We start from the raw sequence: 24,197 nt of genomic DNA on the forward strand, positions 1-24,197 counted from the left end.
TGGTGGGGTTTTACAGCCATGAAGCCATAAAGAGTAGATCGGTATCCTGAAGCCATCGAATGCAGATACATAGTCAGCAATGGGTTCAGATAATGGTAGTTTTTCTTTAACCGGAATGGGCCTAGGGTAGGTGCTAATAGATCGGAGCATACTTCAAAAATACTTTCGGGATTAAACGTGGAATAAAGATTAGAATCTCTTCAGTTAATAAGGAAAATGAAGGTTTAATCTATCCTGAGGTATTGAGACATGACGTGTACTTGTAAGTCCATTTGGTGTTATCGATTTGCAGAGGACACACACTCCCATCGAATCAACTTTGGCTGACAAAAAAACCCATTTCATAAAACAGAAACATATTTATTTATTTATATTTTAAATCTCTTTTGAATCCTACAAATCATAAGATATTAAGATTGATAGACCCATCTACGACTTTAATATAGCAGTGACAGTAAATAGATGGTATATTAAATGACATCTTGAGAAGCACCCATCAACCGAGTTTGATTAGGAGAGGAACATCAGTGCACAAACGACGGACCTGAAAAGCCTTTATTGAATTCTCGATGAAATTAATCATCTAATGATTAAGGTATAGAACGTAATCGCTTCAGAGAAATTAAGCGTTCACCGCCACGCGCTCACATGGACAAGCTTAAGGTACCGTCATTATAGGGACATGACGTCTTAATGTTTTAATGAAGTTAAAAAACATTGGCTCCTCGAACACTGAGGATACAGTAATGTGGTTGAGTGAATGTGGGGACCTCCTCGAACAGTAATTATGTAATTGAGGTACCTCGAGTTTCCAGATGAAGAGTCCGGGCCTGTCCAGGGACACCTCGCTGAAGGCGTCGATGGCTGCCCCAAGTCCAGATCCACTCATGACAGACCCCAGGCGTCTCGAAGAAACACGTGACCGACAGGAAGCGCGGGTAGTCTGGTTACGGGGATAATCTGAAAACAATCGATAATGTAATAAACATACTGCATAATCAAGAAGATCGTGCTGCTCCACCAGTGCCGACATTCTTTACCCTCACCGTAGCTTTGCCCCTACAGTAGACTACTGGTATTATTCCGTAACCTTCTAGATAGCTTCGCCCAAACTTTTGTCGAATGGTGATGTACCCCAACATTCTAGATAGCTTTCTGTTCGCCTTTGTCCACTGGTGTTGTGCCCTCACAATCTAGATAGCTTCGACCCAATTTTGTCTATTTGTGGTGTATCCTAAAATTCTAAAGAGCTTTGTATCCATTAGTGTCTATTGATGCTGTGCCCCCACATTCTAGATAGCTTTGTGTCCATTTGTGTCTATTGGTGTTGTACCCCAACATTCTAGATAGCTTTATGTCCATGTGTGTCTATTGGTGTTGTACCCCCACATTCTAGATAGCTTTATGTCCATGTGTGTCTATTGGTGTTGTACCCCCACATTCTAGATAGCTTTATGTCCATTTATGTCTATTGGTGTTGTACCCCCACATTCTAGATAGTTTTATGTCCATTTATGTCTATTGGTGTTGTACCCCCACATTCTAGATAGCTTTATGTCCATTTATGTCTATTGGTTTTGTACCCCCACATTCTAGATAGCTTTGTGTCCATTTATGTCTATTAGTGTTGTACCCCAACATTCTAGATAGCTTTATGTCCATGTGTGTCTATTGGTGTTGTACCCCAACATTCTAGATAGCTGTGTGTCCATTTATGTCTATTGGTGTTGTACCCCCACATTCTAGATAGCTGTATGTCCATTTGTGTCTATTGTGATGTATCCTAACATTCTAGATAACGTATGTCCATTTGTGCCTATTGATGCTGTACCCCCACGTTCTAGATAGCTTTGTGTCCATTTGTGTCTATTGTGATGTATCCTAACATTCTAGATAGTTTTGTGTCCATTTGTGCCTATTGTGATGTATCCTAACATTCTAGATAGCTTTATGTCCATTTGTGCCTATTGATGCTGTACCCCCACGTTCTAGATAGCTTTGTGTCTATTTGTGTCTATTGTGATGTATACTAACATTCTAGATAGCTTTATGTCCATTTGTGACTATTGATGCTGTACCCCCACATTCTAGATAGCTTTCTGTCCATTTGTTTCTATTGGTGATGTATCCTAACATTCTAGATAGCTTTGTGTCCATGGTCCTTCAAGACATCATTTTCTCCATGTGTGTTAGCGCAGTATACTAATATTCTAGATAGCTTTCTCTTCACCTTTGTCTATTGGTGGTGTGCCCCCACTGTAGACGATGTCGCACCCTGGTGTTGCTCACAGAATACAGGTCATCGTCACACAGATAAACGACTGTGTGGAACACACCTACTTACTACTCCTATAATAGCACCACGTTACGCAGCTGAATGCATATGGTAATGGAATACACAGTGATTTACCGTCACTGTCACAAATATGATTCAGGAGTGATTGGCTGTGAATGGTGCATTATTAAATCATGTTAATGGTCTATACATAGAAACCAGTTACAAACTAAATCACGTCACCCGCCAACCTCATTATCGGCTAATGGTAAAACCCGCGGCCAATACGTGTGAAAATGTCACTTTACGTGCATCAGAACAATACATCATCACTGAATATTTATCCCAACTTTTCATAACCTTAATGTATACCGATTTGTAAATGTAAATTTAAATATTCCGATCATGGGTGTTGGATGAAATTATACATTTTGATGCTGGTGTATAGAAATTACATACGCGTGTATACCCAGAAAGTGTTTGTCCTACTACGACTGTAGTAGTTCCCTCGTTTAGCACAAACTTTCGAATGTCGTACATGTAGTGCAACGAACGCTTTATGGGTCGGGGCTCTTGCACAGACTAATAAAGGTATATACACATCGACTACTTACTTCCAGTGAAGCATCTCACTGCATGCATCCACGTTACCACCACACCATACCACCCGATGTTGGTCAGGAAGACTAACGTTGCAAGTACATATACCTCTATACTACAGGTAAACAAACAAGTATCCTGGCCTACGGTACTGGCCCATGTCGGACACTGTGTTACACTCACACACCACGTCAGCGTTATACATACCTCGGGTGAATCAGCTATATCTCTCTAGCTGCTTCACGACACTTGTTAATCAATAATACTCAAGTGACGCTAGAAACAATAGGTATATGACTACACCATGTCACTTAGTGTTATATTTCTGATGTCATCGCCCTGGTGGCTGGCGCTGATTTCATCAGTTAGGGATACTGTTCATCGCCTCTGTGGTGTTCACTACAGCTGATGATTGAAGCCTTAGGTATAGTGTAATCTGTAGCAACACCACGTGGTGGGGAATACAATGCAGTCAAGTGGGATGGAACCCTGGTCAATATAATGACCCGAGTATCAGCATGTCTCATCAACGCTGACAAGAATTATGTTTACCACACAATGGTGTCATATAGGGTCGGTTTCATACAATATAGTTTTAATACTGTTATCGTAATAAGCATGCATCGATGGTTTCTGGTCGTAATCTCTGGAGTTATCTAAAAGCAATATTACCTTGCGTAGGTTGGGGTTATAATTAAATATTTTCATCTGCACTAATTGAAACATGTCTGTTGAAAAAACTAACTTGAGCTACCGTTTTAGTTTCACAAGCATAATAATAAACAAACACGTGAATTGGCTACGATTTACGGTAAAATCAATTAAACATATTGAAGTGGCGTTATTCAACATCATTAACGTTATCAAACGTCGACCGCGAAATAATTCAAAGACATGATAATATTCTTAGAATTCATGAGACCAAAGATGGTGGCAAAATTAAAAAAGGTAGAAACGAATAGATGAAGTAGAGGATACTGCATATTTACAGAGACGTTGGGCCTCAATTACCTACTGACGTTCAAGCAGCATTTGACGATATATCGCTATAAGTATTTTTCATAGAGAAAATGCTAACCGAAGATATTTACCCTGTAAGATCAACTGATCCCTCCGTTCCACAACACCTCTATACCACACACATAGATCAGAGCGTAGTGCAGCGAAAAGAATACATTGGTATATACTGTAAACCGATACCTGACAACAAGCACGACGCAAGGCCAACAAGCGAGACTTGCCACGCATCGGTGGTGTTTAGTTAGATGACACTAAATCACGTACATTATGCGTTACATTTAGCTCACAGTTTATGTTCGAACGTTACAGCTAGTGTATATAAATGTATCCACACGGGCAGCATGAAATACATTAGTCACTGGTGCGCGACGAGGCTAACTGTGTAGTTCCGACGGGGTACCAAGATCTGTATATAGTCCCTTCCGCTCTCTCTATATTATGTCCAGTGTCGTGCAATTTTCAACGGCGCGTTCAAGCAGTTAATTTTAGCTGGATTTTAGCGCTATAAAAATGTTATTTTTAGTAGTAGTAGTAGTAGTAGTAGTAGCAGTAGTAGTAGTAGTAGAAGTAGCAGTAGTAGTGTTTGAATACTGATAAAAGCGGCGTATAACAATACTCACTTGCTCATTATAATTTTTTTTTTTATTATTATCATTATTATTATTATTATTATTATTATTATTATTATACACCGATTGGGAAGACATCAACTTGACAGTAAGTGAATGTGATTACACCGCATTCAACAACGTGACACTCATATCATGGTGAGATGTTACCAGGTCTGAGCTTGACAAAAACAGACACGGCCAGGTCACACGACATAATACTTGATCTTCACTTCAGTCGACTCTAACTATGGAACACAGGGCGACTAGTTAACATTAAAACGTAGTTATGAAATGTTATTGGGCATACTCCGGCATGGTTATTTTGGTGTTGTGTGTTGGGTGAATTAAGGTTTTTTTGTTTCGCCTTGTGCTATAAGTGTATACTATTGCACTTATACAAATACAAATCAAAGGTTATCCTTAATATACATTGCATGTAACGAACAATCACACAAGCAAACAAGCACACACGCATGCATCTAACACATTACCGAACCTGGTACACGAGATACAATGCTACGTAGGGCCTCCAACGTTTTCGTCCCTTGCAACCTCGTCGCTGGATGACTAAAATATTGCCGACGCGACGTTCAATATGAATCTACTCACCCTCTGCCACACGTTATACATGCGCAGTAAGGTCCGCTTATATCGCACTTGGGAGGTGATTCGTGCAACCTCCGGTTACTCAAAACACAACATGGTTCCAAGAATGAGCGCCAAATGAAAGTAATCTTTTCAACAGAACGAGGTGATTACACCAGCAAACCTCAGTGGTTGTTTCTGTCGAGCCACATCTAATCATCGTACATGGAAGACGCCATCTCAACACAACACGTTCCGTGGAACTACATAGACTATAGAGGCCCGGGGTTTGAAGATGGGATATTGAGTCCATAAGCCTACTGTGTAGTACACGGAGAATAACTCATGAGAACCACAACCGCGAACCCTCACCAGTGTGTGGTATTTGCTTTGATGTGCAACTTATAACAAAGCTGGTCCAGCCGCAAATACTGGTGGAAATGTATAAGGGGACACTTAGTTTTAGACACAGTAAAATGATATGCTATCATGGGTTCCAAGCCTTGTCTACCTATACGCGTGTGAAACAATGCACACAAACACATATCAACATATGTGATTCTGACATGTATTTAATTTGTATGCGTGCGATTGCAAATGTATTGACAGTGAAGCTTATTTCCCTATATTTTTCATTGTTCACAGTACAGTGTGTGCAAGGGATGAGCCGCACTGAGCCAGCTAATGACGACGCTGTGTTCATGGATATTGTTTCTAAGTGTCTTCACCAAGGTAATCAGCATAGACTAACTCACACGGTAATTCCACGTCGACATGTGAGTTGTTGGCAGAAACATTAGCCATACTCATTTTTCACCATGGTTTCACTCGGCGAAATATACAGCGTATGTGCCTCCCAATGGCGATTTGAGAGAGTCTGTCCCACTCCCAATGCACCAACATGGCTTCACGTTGCCAGAAACGACCAAGCCTGTCCAGGAACTGCAATCGGGACTCATCTGAAAACATGAAACGTGACCGGCGACGATTACACCAGTTTCAACGTTGTGTACACCATTGGCGTCTTTTGGCAATATGAAGATTTGTAAGGTGCGGCACAACACGTGGCCGTCGAGCATGGAGATGAGCTGCACGTGGACGATTGCGAATCGTCTTACCCGTAACTCGTACTGAAGTAACCTGGTGAAGGTTTGCAGCAATTTGATTCGCCGTTTTAACTCGATTTCGTTTAGCCTGGTTTCGGATCAATGGACCCTGTAGTCTTGTCGTTGACCTTGGACGCCCTGAACGGGTTCGATCGTCAACATTTGGATATGTTGGTCCATAGTCAACTAATCACAGACCGTGATACATTGAACTTCTGTCAGTTTCCAGCATGCCAATAGCCGGTACACGCTCCGCGCGTTGCAGGCGCAGCATCGGTAGTTCATACACAAACAATGAATGAAATCACAAATATATGATAAGCAAAATCAATAAGATTGACAGAAATAAAGATCCACAGAGATTAATCGACCGTCCTTGAAAGTTGCAAAAATCAGGAATGATGCACCCGTGTGGCGCTACTGCGTGAGCCACGTGGATACAAATGGGTGCGTTTTGGTGTTAAGTTTTACAAACATAAACGTTGTAGCATTGGATGTTCGTCGTCAATACTAATTTTCGTTCTTTTAAGTGGTATTAACATTTATATTTCATCATCCCCTACTATTTTTAAGAGTATATTATATCTACCATTAAAACTTTGGACACAATATAATTACTTTTATCTTTTCCTATGTCACACGAAAGCAAGAGAATATTGCATTACGTCCAATGACAATTCTTGCAGCTATTCCTGGCGAGAAATGGCAGAAATAGAGATCCAATATCTTTCTGATACAAGGAATGCGCCATAAAAACTGCGCTTGTATAATCGCAGAACGACTTTGTGTAATTGGAATACAAGCTTCTCGGTGTTTTTGACAAATACCCATTAACTATACCGAATTTATGTCTGTGTAATTCTGAAGAAAAACATGTAGCTATAATAGTGAGTCATTTCGATCGGCGTCCATGGGCCCGACTTGTAGTTTGCATGTTTCAATGTCACACTTGAATACGATCATGTACACTATCATCCTCGCCGTGTGTCATTAACGCCAGGACACAATATATCATTTCCCAAGCCATGATTCATGTAATGACACCACGTCGTGTCCGACTGATATAATACATTGATTTACACCATTCAGATGAGGGGTTTGGGGCCAGACTCCCTCTAAAACACACATATGCATTTCAATTCGATTTCTTTAGCGGAATGAGTAATTATACCTGCAATCATGGCGCCTGTTACTGGGGAAATGTCATTGGCGTTTTAAAACCCAAACTTCCAGCGACGGACCGACGGTACAAGAACAAGACGGTACCGAAATTCAAACAGAGGCGCGTTGTTTTTCCAAGGCTGCAATAAAGGGCGAATGGAAGTGGTGGTGGTGGTGGTGGTGGTGTGTGTGTGTGTGTGTGTATGTGTGTGTGTATGTGTGTGTACGCGTGTACGCGTGGGGGGTGGTCATGGAATGAATATACAACTCTCGATGTATTTAGAAGTAGGCAAGAAGTTAAATGATTTAAGGTGCTGGCTGTTACTCAAGTTACGTGTGCTTTACAGTTTAATGTGTTTGTTGTTTAACGACGACGCACTCAGCATTATTCCAGCCATATGATAGCGGTCTGTAAAGAATCGAGTCTGGACCAAAACATCATGAGCATCGATCCACGAAATTGGGATACGATGACATGCATCGACCAAGTCAGCGAGCCTGACTACCCGATCCCGTTAGTCGCCTTTTAAGACAAGAATAGCCACTTCTTACCGCAAGCGTGAGTTGCTGAAGACCTATTCTATCCCGGATCTTCACGGATCAAATGTGATGTGCGAAAACGAGTAGTGTGGTAGTAAGGAGAATCGTACGCCTCGTGTTCGAACAGGAGTTGGCGCTTGAACCGGTTACACTATCTTAATAATGTTAAGAGACGAAATGAGAGACGTTTCCTTCCAAACCAGGAGTAATTTAGCCGTTGCTATGGTTGAAAACCTATATTAACCCCAGTTGCAAATGTCTGACCGCTTGCAAACTAGCTCATCCAATTAATAATATCCTACACTCTAAACTGAATTCATCCATGATATATTATTACCTTAGTGTAAATAGCTGATCTATGCAGTAGTGATCAACAACATAACTCATACACGAACACGGCTGAAATCGTTTCCTGGGCGGCTATATGGAACATATCTCCAATAGCATATATACACATACCTTCAAACCTTCAGACATATAGGAGCTTTTCTCACGGGCTGCGTTTTGAAAACTTTTGGGGGATTTATCTGTGCACCGTATCTTTAAATAAACTCTTTAAGCCGTTTTTTTCTCTCCAGAAACAGTGATTTCAAACAATACCCTACCTCAGGTTCCTGCGTCAACAACACCAATACAGTCCCCATCGAGGTCTCTAGCTGTACTGTCGGTAATCAGTGTGACATATATTCCTGGCGGGTACAGATTTGCCCTGATCCAAAGTGTCATTAGGTAGTGTTTATTCCACTATATATTTCACAGCGTTTAATGGGAGGATTATAGCTGAAATGTGGCCCTAGGAAACGTTGTAGCATATGTGCACTGGCATTGCAGGGTTGTAAAGCAAGTCCCCTTATACCAGGCTTACCAAGGGGCGTTGTACGGGTGGATTATAGTATTATTGTGTAAATGTAGCTCGGCAAGCACAATAATACAAACACTGCTATCATGCCAGGAATATATTCAAGCGACTGCAGCAGAGCATGAAGACCGGTATTTGGTTACAGTTATTTCACACGTGTTCCAAGACAGGCAGGGTGACTTAGGTCACTATATGCATGTTGATGCATTTATCAATCACATAGTACTGTAAATAAAAGCGGCAACCCTTTTCCATATTCATAACAAATGTCGCCCAAAACTGTGTCCATTCTACGTTTTCGACTATATCATGAGCATGTGTTTATGAATCAGTATCAATGTAATATATATAGTGCTGATACCAGGTGTTCGCGAAAAGGTAAGCGTATCCTGCACCACTGGTGACACCCATCGCAAACACACGCGAAAGCGAGTCAATTGTTCACCTGGAAAAAAAACACGAGAATATATGGTACAAGTCAAAATAGGAAATCGCAGCAGACATCAATTTTGTCTCCGACGTGTCAAATTTTTAAATGTCCTCCATATGTGTACCATAAAAGCTTTTGAAAGTTAGATATGGTCAGGAACAGGCATGTACGTTGAGGTAAGATTTTGATAAATAAATTGCATGCAATTGCTTTCTTTGCGTTTTTTTCCATTAACTGAAAAAGAATTAGGACACGACAGGACCACTAACGAACTACTACTAGGGGAAAGGCTGATAAATACAATGGGCAGCGCTCCTGTTGCATTACTGCACTGAACGATGTCACCGATTTCCTATTGTTGTCTACAATGTCTTGTGTAAATGATTAAACAGATAGTATGCGAAGTTATTATCTTTTACGAAGCTTTAGGTTTGTTTTGGGGTTTTTAAATGAAGAGCTTTGATACTGCTTTTAAAATAGAAACTATTTGTGATAACACTTCGCTCTACGAGTCCCCCGTTATGATTCCTTGGCGGAGTAGGTCCTAAGTACCCGGTGCTTTGTGAAAGAGTGCGGTATAGTACCATTGGGTGATCAGTCTTATTTGGGGTTATCATGCCCCGAAGGCGTGGTTCGCTGCTCATGCCGTCAACTCCTTGTTTGCCTAGTCAGAACTCGATGTAAAGGGAGCATTGATACGACTGCGTTGTATATAACGCTATCTGCTAACTCTCTCAACGAGTCTTATCAATCACAGCTTATATTCTTTTGTGTAGGAGATAGACAACTTCTATCCATCTTCTAAACGCCGTAACTATTGTAATCACTACAATCTTTTGGAAAGTGAATATGAAAATAACCGCCCGAAGTGTTAATCACTTCAATGTATATCGCTAAAGCGCCAAACGATATTAACAACAGGCGCTTGATTGGCTGACATTTGAAATAAGCCCGGAAGAGTTATTTCCCTTCTGCTATGTACGGTCACCGTGGTCGAATGGAGCGGGGAACTCATTAAATCGGAGAATAAACTTATTCTGTTCACCCAAAGAGACGGAACGCTATAGACACGACATAGTTTTCAAGACTTTGTACACACGGTCTAATACATGAAACAATCATCAGATATTTATCGCAGTTTTAATTACATATTTGGGGAACGTAAATGAAAAGGTGACTGCAATTTGACACGAATGTTAACGAACAAATTGTGACCCTTTCTCATCACATATATAGAAAAAATATTCTGCAAATGGTTGTGTACTATCGTGTGTGGCCCCATGAAGATCCGGGTTTGGAAAGGTCTTCAGCAGCCCATGCTTGCCGTCAGAGTTGACGATGCTTGTCGTAAGAGGCGTCTAATGGGATCGGGTGGTCAGTCCCGCTGACATGGTTAATGCATGTCATCGTATCCCAATTTCGTGGATGCTCATGATATCAATCACTGGATTGACTGTTAGAGACTCGATTATTCACCGACATCCGTTGTGTAGCTGGAATATTGCTGTGTGCGGCGTTATACAACAAACAAACAAACAACATATTGTGTGTGATGAAGTGCCTTTACGTTAGGTTGAGCTATTTCATTCAGTATAATAATGATAGTATTAATGATTTCAACGACGTTGCATTTAGCCAGTGAATACTCATGACGTTACATTATTATTACCCCGGTGACTGGATCAAGGTGCAGCAGATTTAAATCTCAACTTCCTGGAGTGCATACTACTCAAGCTACCTTATGAGGCGCAGGAAGGTTATCAGTCACATTACCATCTCATCCGACCGGGTACCCATTCACTGCTTGAGACACCATATGTAACCTGTGTTTCAGTGCTGGGCAAGAACCCTAAAAACTCTCAACGCGATCACCCATCCAACTACTGTCTTAACTTGTCTATTTCTCCAACCTCAATGTTCTTGTGAATGCAAGCATGTATTGAGAAATGCAAATGAATAGCAATACAATGGCGTAAGGCGAACATTTAAAATGAAACAGAACAGTGAATATGTCATTGCTTCAGAAACAATATAAATCGTTAATATTCCGAGAAAATGTGACGGAAATAAACATTGGGGTATAACAATTTGATAGTGAGGGTAGCTAAGGGGAATAGATCTGTGTTTAATCAAACAATCAAAGCAGCATACGACACAACAAAGCAAGCAGCTCACTGACGTATCATATTCATAGCCGTTATAGGTACAATGTCAACCAGCAAAGCACATGAAAATCCATTTGCGTTCGAAACTTCAGGGCAAAAGAAATCATCGTACATCCATGTAAAAAAAGATGATATCTGACTGGTTCACGTGATATTGATAAAATACGATGTATCCCGCCTGGGAGGGAAATTAATTTTTGAACGGGAGAATAAATCCCTAATACCACGCCACGAAGAAGATAGATTGCACGTGGATTAATGAGCGGCCGAATACTCCCCTTAGAAGCTAAAGGCCGCTTTTTTAGGAGTCATTGGACGTCACGACATGACATGACAAGTTAACCTAAGCTCAATCAAACAGCTGTTTTCTATCAAGTTTCAAAAACTTTGGCTATTCGCTGTAGCAGTATTACTCGGGGTACATGTGGTTTTATGTGTCTCTCGTTGCTTAAAATCTAACGAAGAACACATGAAACCACATGTATCCCTCTTGATACGGCTACAACTTAAAATGCAAATCCCATGTTTTATGGTGACTGAAATAAACCAAACAAGAACTGGTTATTCGATGATGATGTATTTGATACGGGTATCATAGGCGATATCACATGCATCACATCAATGAGTATCTCACAAGAGGTGACGTGCGCGTGACGTCACAAGGAACACGAGGGTCGCAATTTCACAGTACACTGTAAGGAGAAAAGTGATATGTGGAGTTTCAATTGCATACTTTCTTCTGCCCGGCAGTTTATGAATGTTACTTCCGTAGAGCGTAATCAATGTCCATACTAGTATCAATGTTCCCATTTTGATGAGAAATTGTATTACATCACGTAAAGATGCTGATGAAATAGGCATATGTTCCAATGTTATGGATAGAACTACGGAACGTAGAAATACGGAACGAATGCCAAGCGTACTGCACTGGTCAAAGTAACTTTCATCATTATCATCTAGCGTTGTACCCAAAGCATTCATCTCACCTACATTACGGCACTTTGAAAAAACCCAAAAAACAATGACCTGTTAAAAACTAGTGTGTACTGGAAACGGATATTCCTACCCTATGCTGTTGCTAAATTCAAGCAAAAACGATACAATACATGGATCTGAAACATATGCTACACTGAAATAACAGATACAAGCAATGTCAATGCAGGAGAATAAACTGTCTAGATTATCCGCAGGAACAGATTCCATTTGGCGTCAAGAGCAAATACCTGTGACAGTTATATGAATGGATCACTGAAAATCAGCGATGACACCAGGTGTTCGCGAACAAGGTATTTACTAAGCATGTCCTGTCCTACCGGCACCACCCTCCATTCACACAATTGGCACAAAAAAGTAAGTATTTATTGCCTGACTTTGTACGGCAGTACTTTTGCCATGCGACGACAGCCTGTGAACAAACCAGACAATCAAGTAATCGATGAAACAGACAATTCAGTGACACGCTAGTCATTTACTGATTTTGTTGAAACTAATAAAAACTAATGAAAGCTATGGGGCTTTCGTGTTTAGTTTGCAAACTTTGGATACATGAACGTACAGGTAGTCGCTACATGTATAAACAAACGACGTTCGACGACCAGATCAATACTCAAACCATCATGAAACGAAAAGTTTCCTAAAAGGCTATAAGATAAAAGGCTTATTTACCTGTTTTTGATGTCTTTCATTTGTCCACTCGTTGGTGTTAATAATTAAAAGTATCTCATAGTCAGTTGTTTTGCACGTTTTCAAAAATATTCTTCACTTCCTGAATATAATCATGTGATATTCCAGCAACTCTTGTCAATGCGATCATGATCTGGCAGACGACACAACACCGCGCTCGTGCAACTTGCAATTGACCTTGATGACGCGAACGGTTGATGTAATCACGTGACCGAATTGCACCCTGTTACACTTCTTATAAGAAAATTAGATATCATACATTCTCATTTTTTGTTAGGAAATCCTTGAATATTATTAAACCGTGTAGTTTGTGAAATGATTGATGAGAGGTCTCAGCATGCCTGATAAAATCAGTTTAATTCCGACGGGTGCCAAGTGTCACTTCAGCTTGACTAGACAAAACACAGACGATGTCACTGGAAGTGACGTGACACGGTGACGGGTCATGTAGATTGGATCGGAGATAATTGATGATCAAGACACCGACTTGCATGCTCCGATTGGGAGTCGGTCATAGGAAAATATCACGTGATATCGACAGGTGCTTTCATAGATAAGAACAAAGTATTGCCGATAGACAATATACTGCGCTTGACTGAATAGGTAAAGAAATGCCATGTCAGCATGTGATTATCTACAGCAAAATCTTTGAATAATGGTCAAATAATTTGAAAGTGTGTTTGCTTATTCGTCCATTAATAGAAATGGATCAGTTTACAATCTTGATATACATGATGCAATGTATGTAATATAAGACAGGTTTCGGTTGAACTAAACCGTATACAAATTAAACTTAATTTATGAAAACAAACCTAGTAATATAATCAGGGCTTATCTGGGATTTGAACCCAGATCATAGATCTCTGGTATGCTAAATTTACACAACGCTGTACAGCGAATTTCGGCGCGTTATGTTTGTGTTTTGTTTAACGCCGCACTCAGCAATATTCCAGCTATATGACGGCGGTCTGTAAAAAATCGAGTCTGGTCCAGACAATCCAGTGATTGACATCATGAGCATCGATCCACGCAATTGGGATACGATGACATGCATCAACCAAGTCAGCGAGTCTGACCACCCGATTCCGCAAGTCGCCTCTTACGACAAGCAGAGTCGCCTTTTACGGTAAGCATTGGTCGTTGAAGACCTATTCTAACCCGGATTTTCACGGGTCTTCGACGCCTTAGCGACAGTGCTTCCCGCAGCCCCTCAAGAACCTAAAAAAGGAAACATTTTCAGAGAACAGTAGGGAATATATTTTTTATCACAACGGAATCATGCATGCCTTAGTTGTACCGTGTGTACACGTGGTCGGTCGAACATGCTTACCGGAATGTACATAATACCCACAATAAACTCAAACAATAGACCCATATATACCACGCATATAAAACAGACATATCAAGATATATTCCCCCTTAACATAGCTCAGGGCCTGTCTCGATAAGCTTGGTACATTCATTGAGACATTAAAAGGGCTCTTCCCATGTAGTTATAAACCGCTCCATGTGATTAATGATTTCCATAAACAACTGCTATAAGCCTTGTTATGGGCAACAAACCCACTGACAAGTTCCTTATGGAGAGAACGGCACACGAACCGTAAGTATGTCCGCAATAAATTATGTCGCGATCACAATGTAGAGACGGGCAACAATGTTTGTGTACAGGAACACCAACGGCGGGTAACAAAGTGAAAGTCGTATGTTATACGTCAGTATACATTAAGCTACACCACTGTAAGGAATGAAGATTTGGCAGAGGGATTGATACTGGTGCTTTCGTTCGCCTGAACTATATTATGTCCACTTGCTTTCCCGGCAACTATTGTTGAGAACATGTTTGTTCAGCCTATTATTTCACATGTTCGGTCTTCCGGAGAAACCGGTATTCAATCTGAAAATGTACTCTTGTCTAGATATCTGATGTTTCAAGCAAACACAAAACTGTCTTTTGCTATTTGTTTCCGCCCGCGTCAGTTATCACAGTCGCGTCGCGGCGTCGCGGCGTCGCGGCATCACAGATGAAATGAATTCGGTCTCCAGGTCTTGATAACAATGGCGCGTCATACAATCTACGGCAAGTATGAAAATACACAGGGGTTCGACCTATCATTTCACAGCTCATGGACCAAGGAAGCTTTGTATTTACAAACATATGTCTGTAGTGTATAGCAAGTCATGAGACGCCGCTGAAGTTTTCAATATGGCGTCAAAACTCGGAACAATGCAAATATTAATTCCAAATCTCGGAATACTTACACTCTGGTATAAACAAATATGACATGACACGACATGACATCTGATTATATCTATCAACACACAGTTCACATCAAACTGAGATATCAATATATGCAATACCCCGATCTTATGAAATTCGCTTTTTGACCTCACAACTATAACCGACAACACTTACCATCCCCTAGACCACCGCGTAACATTATGTCTTTCCCTTAAATGCGACCCATATATATCAAGAAAAGATGTTTCAAAATAATGTTTCGTTTGTGCCATCTTGGATGCCAATAACAGTTGTAATACAGAAGAAATAAACGTTTGACCACTTCTCCCTACCTCATTTAGTCCACATAAATCACAGAAGAAGAAGACCACATGCCATTTAGACTAACATCTAGTCTCTGAAGTGAACATATCGTACAGAAAAAGAAGACCACATGCCCTTTAGACTAACATCTAGTCTCTGAAATGAACATATCGTACAGAAAAAGAAGACCACATGCCCTTTAGACTAACATCTAGTCCCTGAAGTGAACATATCGAACAGAAAAAGAAGACCACATGACCTTTAGACTAACATCTAGTCTCTGAAATGAACATATCGCACAGAAAAAGAAGACCACATGACCTTTAGACTAACATCTAGTCTCAGAAGTGAACATATCGCACAGAAAAAAATAGTTGTTAAATTATCTTAATAAAGATTTAATTAAAAGGAGCCCAGAGACTCTTCATTTTCAGATACTGCAGCAATCTAGACTTGCCAAACATTATAGAATTGCATGGGTGTATTTGATATATACTACTCAAAAGAAATTAAGGATAACCCGATTCTTTCATATTACTATAGTTAATCTCTCATGTCATGAGAGATTCACTTTACCATTATGAAAGAATCGGGTGATCCTTAACTTCTTTTGAGTAGTATATTTGTATCAGGTCTGTAAGACAGACTACATGACATTCTATATTTTTTAATTACACACAATAAATCTGGTCCTGATATTTGGACAGTGTCAACAAAACAAGACGCTTTTACGCACCAGTTATTCCTCAAAACTGTTAACATAAACAAAACTGTCTTTTCCATGGCCTTAGACCTACTCACACATGAAGCGAGACAGACACGTACAGAAGTGATCTACAGCGTTCCTGGACACAACAATACCCCATTATTGTGACCGGTGACCACAGTACATATATATTACACTACACAGACTGTTGTTTGTGATCCAGGTGATATGTTTGATGTCGTGTTCACACTCTATTGTGAGGTCACAATAAGATCTGTCAGTTTTATTTTTCTTCGTGTTAGAGGTCGATCTGACAAAGAGATCAGGAATGCGAGGAACTTTAATTGTGTTGGGGAATAGTTGAAGTTTGTTGTTTTTTCTCTGGGGGGTTATATGTCAACGCCATAACAACACTTGTGTCTGTATCTGTGTTATAGGGTGGAGTTAGTGGGTTGTTATTGTTATGAGTTTGGTTAGTGCATGCTTGTTCGTGATGACAGATCCAAACGCCCTTTGCAAACTGAATGTGTTCAACCCTCTTGCCTTTTAGCTGTTCGCTATGACTGACAGTTCAAACCCTACATGATCAACATGTATCGTTGTATTCTGATCTGCTATCAGAAACTGTATCTGTTCACGTTGATATAGAGTGAGCGAATTTGATTTTACGCCGCTTTTAGCAATAATCCAACAATATCACGGCGGGGGGCTTCACAAATTGTACCCATGTCTGGAATCGAACCCAGGTTTACGGCGTGACGAGCGAACGCCTTAACCACTAGGCTACCCGCCCGCCCCTACGTTGATATATTAACAAAATATATACATGTACGCAATGGAACCCTATACAGAGGCTGGTCCGGGGTTTGAAAAAAGAGGCGTGTGTGTGTTTTTCACATAAAAAGTCACGAGGTGGTTTGGCCGGGGGCCACTGATACTAACACTTTGTCTATGAAAACATTTTTTTTCTAATGTTTTTTTTTCCTAAAGAACGGGCCACTTAACACGTGACACCTTCTGCACCCACCTCTGGGTCAGAGAGAAAAATATATTCCGAACACGTTCTACAGTTCGCCAATGGGCCGTTTACATAGAATTGAAGGTCGTTAGATCGCGTTGAAATAATTATAGGTTTTGAGACAGGGGGCTATTAATATGCATTCTGTATAAATAGAATATCATTAGGCCTCATTCCACAAAGCGGCGTGACAATCGTAAGTCATGTTAAAGTAGGGGATAGTAGAACATTATTGTTTGTTGAGCGGGACCGGAGGGTAAGACTGACTTGGGTTTGAATAATGTTGTACATTAACAGTTAACCGGTGTAACAGTTGTCATGGTCCGATAGGAAATGGCCCTGTCGACAGGACTATGGCGTGTTTAGTTTCCAACGTCCTACTATGGACAGCGCTTCCTGCAGGGCCGACCCGTGAAAATCCGGGATATAGGTCTTCAGCAAGCCATGCTTGCCGTAAAAGACGACTATGCTTGTCGTAAGAGGCGACTAACGGGATGGGGTGGTCAGGTTCCCAATTGCGTGGATCGATGCCCATGACATCAATCACTGGATTGGGTGGTCCAGATTCGATTATTTGCAGACCGCCGTCATATAGCTGAAATATTGCTGAGTGCGGCGTTAATCAACAAACCAACCAACCAATCCTGCAGGTCCAGACTCACAAAGCGTTTGTAGCGCTGCGACTCAACGTACGTCTATAATTTACCATAGACTTACGGCTGTCGTAGCTACGAACATGTTGCATGTTGGAGACTATATAGCCGCTAGTAAATACAGCATGGTTTTATGTCCGGAAGTACTACTGCTAGGACACAACGTCTGTCTGACATTCAGTTCTTAGATCTACATGGCCACTAGGACAGTGGGACCAAATGAATTCAAGGTTTGATCAGACGGCGCACGACTCTGATGTCGTATTTGACGTATCCATTTGTGTGCGACGTATGCGGGACAATACACTAACTAATCCGGAGTTTGTCCAACGCGAGGCAGCCTCTATCTGGTGTATTAGAAGAAGAAGAAGAAGAAGAAGAAGAAGAAGGAGAAGAAGAATTATTGTACATTAACACCCATAGGGGCAAGGTACAAAGCATGTACATGTCTTGTTATAAAGTTAGAAAATCTGATGTACATAATGTAACAGAAATACTGCTTTTTTCAAGGCCCCGAGGAGATGCATATTTTCTTTGCATGATCATTTTCTAAATGAAATAGAAGATATTTTTGGAGAAGGCGCCGGTGGATTTAGTAGTATTTATAGTGATATTGGTTGTATAGCTGGGAGGGTGATGATTTTAGTTCTAGTCTCAGATCTTTGGAGAGAGGGCATTTCGATAGAAAGTGTTCTTCATCCTCATGTTCATTATGATTTACAGAAGCCAGTTCTGATGACCCATATTAGAGACCAAATGTTCAAAAATATTTCATTAGTCTGTGTTTATTGTCTTGTGATTGGCCCCGTCGGATAAGGAAAATTGGTTGACTTGGTAATCGGACATATTCTACCATACCAACTCTAACAAACATTTTCAGCCGGGGTTAATCACATTTAAAAGCCGTTCATCTATCTCATCAACCACTCCAAACTTGAATAAGTATCACAGCTTAACCGTTTGCGCTATAATCCTGTCGAGAGTGCTGTTTCTCGTTCCCCAGACTTCTAATGCTGTATACCATGAACCGGTTAACCCCGAACAGTGCTGTAATGATCCACATCAAGCACCATTAGGCTCGGGGTCTCTGTTGGAGGGGACCTCCAGGCACTCCTTCAGCACAGACATACAAGACGTGTGTAGTCGCAGGGTAAATACACGTAGAGCCATAGTCATGTTTATGTTTGTCCTTAAGCTGCATCGCCGTAACACGGGCGTAGCGAAGCCTACACTTATCGCAGTCCCGAGTTGCTGGAGAAGGATATCCATATTACAGATTACCACACCTATACAACTACCACGATTGGAGCATGGATTGGGCCAACCGGTGGTCGATAACTGGCAAACCCAATCGGCAAACCTCGCCCCTTTCCGTAACCGCAAAGATCGCCGATCAGTGACAAACAGGGTGAGATCCGAAAAGTGCGTGCACAGAATTTGAACGTGTTGTAGTTGAGAGGATGTTGTTGTTGTTGGTGGTGTTGTTTGTTTGTTTGTTTGTTTGTTTGTTTGTTTGTTTACGTCGCACTCAGCAGTATTCCAGCTATATGACGGTGGTCTGTCGATAATCGAGTCTAGACCAGACAATCCAGTGATTGATATCATGAGCATCGATCCACGCAATGCGATGACATGCATCAACCATGTCAGCGAGCCACTAAATGTTAATGCATCGCATTAGGAATATTCCAGTGATGTCACAGCGGAGTGTCAATAATTGAGGCTAAGTACACGTGTATTTGGCAGCATGAGCTACGACCCACGCCCGACGACGGGCACGATGATGCCAAGTCAACTAGGTCACACATCCGATCCTCACCAGTCGCATTCGTGACAAAACTCGTGTTACACCGGGACAAGCCGAATAGCGTCTTCTTTCAGGTTACGGAAAGGAGCGAGTGGTGACGAATGCCCCAGTCGGTTCTTGCGACAAGCATGTGGAACGTTACCTGCTTCAGAATGCATAGTTATAGATATGCATACGTCTGACACGTCCTCACTGAAATCATGCGTGAAATACACCGCAATAAATACAGTGTGCTCGTGTCAACTCATCTGGTGAAAGAACTGGGATATGTTACGCCGTTATACCGAAGCCTGGCTGACAAAGCCATTGCGTGCAATAGTGCAACCCATTCACATGACAATCTGACCAGTCGTCCGGTCGAAAGACACTGACAAAAGAGTTAATTACATGACAGAAGCATCAGAAAGATAAATCTATTACAAAATGGTCTGGCCTGTAAAGCACATTCGGATCCAGCATTAACGGATTACATGCGATCGGTGCCCGTAATGAAGCGCCTTCTTATCGGATATATGTAGATGCACACCCAGCCACATATATTACAATCAAGATCAAAGACCCACATGTAACTTTACATAATAATCTATGGTATATGTCTTCTAAACTGTATAAGCCATTGTTTACGCGCAGAAAACGAAGAATACAGAACTTCCAGAGACTTAACGATTCTTCTCGGTTAATTATTCCATTTGTCTACTTTTGGGCAAGTTATTATTATTTAGCCCTTCGTTATTAATAATTTATAAGTTTACTGACGACATATCTCTAAATGCATGCAACACTGACAATGGTACGTTTATCAGAGGTATTACAATCTATGGCCACTGCAATATATCTCTTGATTTATCAGGTCATCATCTTCACACTAATCAAACACACCTATTCCCATCTGGAGAAATGCGTCGTTTGTTTGTGTGATTGTTAGTTGTTTAATTCCGCCCTTAGCAAATATTCCGGCTATATGGAGGCGGTCTTTTAATTAATCGAGTCTGGACCAGACAATCCAATGGTTGACGTCACGCGCATCGATCTACTCATCATTTAAATAGGTATTTGTCAAAGGTATCATGACATTTAACAAAATGTTCGTAGACAATTAAGTTAATTATGTCCTACTGAAATCGGGGGCGCAACCGATCTATAGATGGTGTCTGTAATCCTTTAAGGGGTGAGTTAAACATAATTTATGTATATACATCTTAATAACATAGCTATCTCTACCTGCCACAATAACGGTGTGTATTGGTTGCTGCATAGCATTCATTCGTACAGTATGTCGCACCTTCTGCTTAGCAATCAGTCTATGTCAAACAAATAACAAAACGCATTTCTAAAAGAAACCAAAGTAATATTGTAACACAAAATGAAATCTGACTCTACAGAACGAGGCATTCTGATGTGACAAAGGGCAATGCTGCTACTAAAGAGGTCCGTTATTTCCGCAATAACGATCTAAAAACAATAAGGCATAAGGAGGTAGAAGTCAGCCCTGGCGTACACTAATTCTCACCACATTAAGCTGATCCCCGTATCGATCAATCGATCTGAATACCACGAGACACACACACAAGATATCTGAATAACACCTGACTTCAACAACTGTCATCCTTACCTGTAACTGTGAGGGGGGTGGCTGTCAGGCGCTTGTGGGTCAGGACCCTCACAGGGGCACTGCTTGACCGTTTTTGCCGCATTTCTCAAATTTCTGTAAATCCCGTAACGTTTCACAATCACTGGACCATCTGACCAACTGTTAGAACACAGCGGGGGTAAGCACTTAGTCCCAATAAACAGTATATATTTCCAATGAACAATGTTATCAAGCAATTCGACGCTGAACAACGTTCTCAGTTTAAATCTACTGTTCACAGCGTCCCTTATCACTTTCTTCTCGCGGGTCTGGCCCGGGTGGCGGTTAATAACTGTCAGTTGCAAGCCTGCAACATACACGGTAGTCTATATCACCACTGTATTATCAACAATCAACGAGTATCGGCTTTGACATACCTCACAGTCAGCTGTACCTGGCGTGTATGTTTCGCCATGTTCCTAGGCGAGAGGGCGCACATTGAAAAGCGACCGGGGTCGCTGTTTGTAATGATAAGTCCATACACGAACAAACGTTTGGTAGCGCCTTCTGTCTCGCTGACAAAACACCATAGCTCACTAGAATAATATTGCAAAGCAGTAAATATTGCGACGCTCGTTTTATTAACTCTACCGATCCGGTATGAATAGAAAAGTGGCTTAGTGAGGTTTGGTCAGGAGAGGCAAAGGAAAGTGGGATTAGTTTCGTTATGCCTTATTGATAAGCCAATAAAATGCAATTGATTTCAGCAAAGGATAAATCATAAGTTACATGGGGCACCTGCATAAGCCAAGGCTGGAATGAAGGCCTACTTTGTTACTGGGATTCTTACCTGCGGTATTTAGCAGGAGACAGAACGCTGTCACGTGGCACTGTTGTGTCGTAGGCGTCCATGGTATTGAGGAATGTCAATTATAATGGCGAGGTGGGGTGAAATTGGGTTTAACGTTGCGTCCAAGATTATTGCACTTATGTAGCGAGGTGTGTGTGTGTGTGTGTGTGTGTGTGTGTGTGCGTGCGTGCGTGTGTGCGTGCGCGTGTGCGTGTGCGTGTGTGCTTGTACTAGTCCAGACTAATGCCGATTTATTGTGCTAGCTTACTGAGATACCATGCGCATGTTAACACGAATACCCCACTTAGACACAGTATACTGACTCCAAGCCGAACAATCCTTGTTTAAGCCCCTTTATGCCCAGCGCCAGACAGGGTAACAACAAGTACCATCTTTTAACGTCTTTTTGTATGACGCGGCCGTGCGGACGCTCTATCACTGGACCACAGAGGCGGCCGTCCATTATATTGAGTATTGAGAGTTTAGTACATCGCTATCACAGCTAACACATGTTTTAATCAATATCGTAAATATGATATGGAATGGTTTATCTGTTTGTTATTTAGCACCGTAATATTCCATTTCTACCACTGCGGCCTGTAAATAATCGAGTCGTGATCAGACAAACCAGTGATTGATATTATGATCAACATCTCATGCCGTCGGTTTACGGCGACATACAATCAATTGCAACCAAGTCACCAATACTGAAAACCCGATCCATTCATTCCCCTCTTACATGCATAGTTGTTACTTGTTATTAAGATCCGGGGTAGAATAGGTCTTCAGCAAACCCATGCTTATCGTAAGGGGCGACAAACGGGACCGGGTGGTCAGGCTCGCTGACTTGGTAAATGCACGTCATCGTATCCCAATTGCGTTGATCGATGTTCATGATATCAATCACTGGATTGTCTGGTCCAGGCTCGATTTTTTGCACACCAGCGTAAAAAAACTGGAATGTTGCTGAGTGCGGCGTTGAACAAACAAACTATGAATACTAGTTTTTTACTCCCAGTGGGTAAAATATAAATAGGATTAGGGGCAAGGATATAGGAGAATGATTTTCAGGACAAACCTAATTCACCAATAACAGCAAACATGTAATTCATGGTACCGTATAAGTTATTCTCTAACGCCTCGGTGATGAAAGGCCATGCATTTGTGATCACCAATCAGTGTTTTCTGGTGTCCCCCAGACCCCCAGCGTGTGCACCTTATATACACGTGGCCATTAGCATTACAACGGCATCGTCTCACTCATCTACATCGTTGATTTTGTATATAGTTCATAAAGCCTTGTGGCATTATTCAGAAAGGGGTTCGTATTTCTGTAACTATGTTGACAAGGTCAAATAAATAAGTCTTGTGTCTCAGCCTGAAAAGAGTATTCTTTATCGCAGTAGGTGAGTGAGTGGGCGAGTTATCATTATTTTTAATAATCATAATAATAATAATAATAATAATAATAATAATAATATTATTATTATTATTATTATTATTATTATTATTATTTTAGTTAAGAACACACAATGCCATTTAGAAAGTGGTCAAATGTAACAAATGTTATATTTGGGATAACACTTTCTTGGTAAAGTAAGGGCATCGAACCCACACCGCCAGAGTGAGGCACCTTATCGCCAGCACACAAAGTCAGCGATCTAACCCACTCAGCCACCGAGAGTTCCACAAAATGAAAGTCCGACAACTGGTAGTGTAGATCACGTACTTTGTGTACCCCTCTGACAAGTGTAAATTGGCACGGCTCCCATGGCCGAAAGCTATGAACAAACAATGCCATCTAGAAAGTGGTCAAACGTAACAAATGTTATATTTGGGACAACACTTTCTTGGTAATGTACAGATTCTCGTAAGTGTTATCACAAATATAATATTCGTTAGTATTTTAGTTATTAGCGTGTGAGCAGGTCTTAGACGTTTAAAACTTTGAAGAAACTTACGAGCACGGGTATTGTGCTGACAAACCCGGAAACATATGATGAATCTGGGATT

At 41.1% G+C, this 24,197-nt stretch overlaps 1 protein-coding gene across 1 annotated transcript in view; it reads right to left on the reverse strand.

The window, feature by feature from the left end:
- Positions 1-21,601, reverse strand: part of LOC139463948 (advillin-like) — a 51,415-nt gene extending 29,814 nt beyond the window's left edge. The window contains exons 1-2 of the mRNA XM_071245416.1: positions 21,377-21,601; positions 803-960 (exon numbers count right to left, since the gene is read on the reverse strand). Coding sequence (XP_071101517.1) covers positions 803-960; positions 21,377-21,458 — 240 coding nt within the window. The 5' untranslated portion in view covers positions 21,459-21,601. The remainder of the gene's footprint in view (positions 1-802; positions 961-21,376) is intronic.
- Between the last annotated feature and the right edge of the window lie 2,596 nt (positions 21,602-24,197).

This window comes from Haliotis cracherodii, unplaced genomic scaffold (genome assembly GCF_022045235.1).
Source record: "Haliotis cracherodii isolate W230 unplaced genomic scaffold, xgHalCrac1.p SCAF_1, whole genome shotgun sequence".
In the NCBI taxonomy this organism is placed as follows: Eukaryota; Metazoa; Mollusca; class Gastropoda; order Lepetellida; family Haliotidae; genus Haliotis; species Haliotis cracherodii.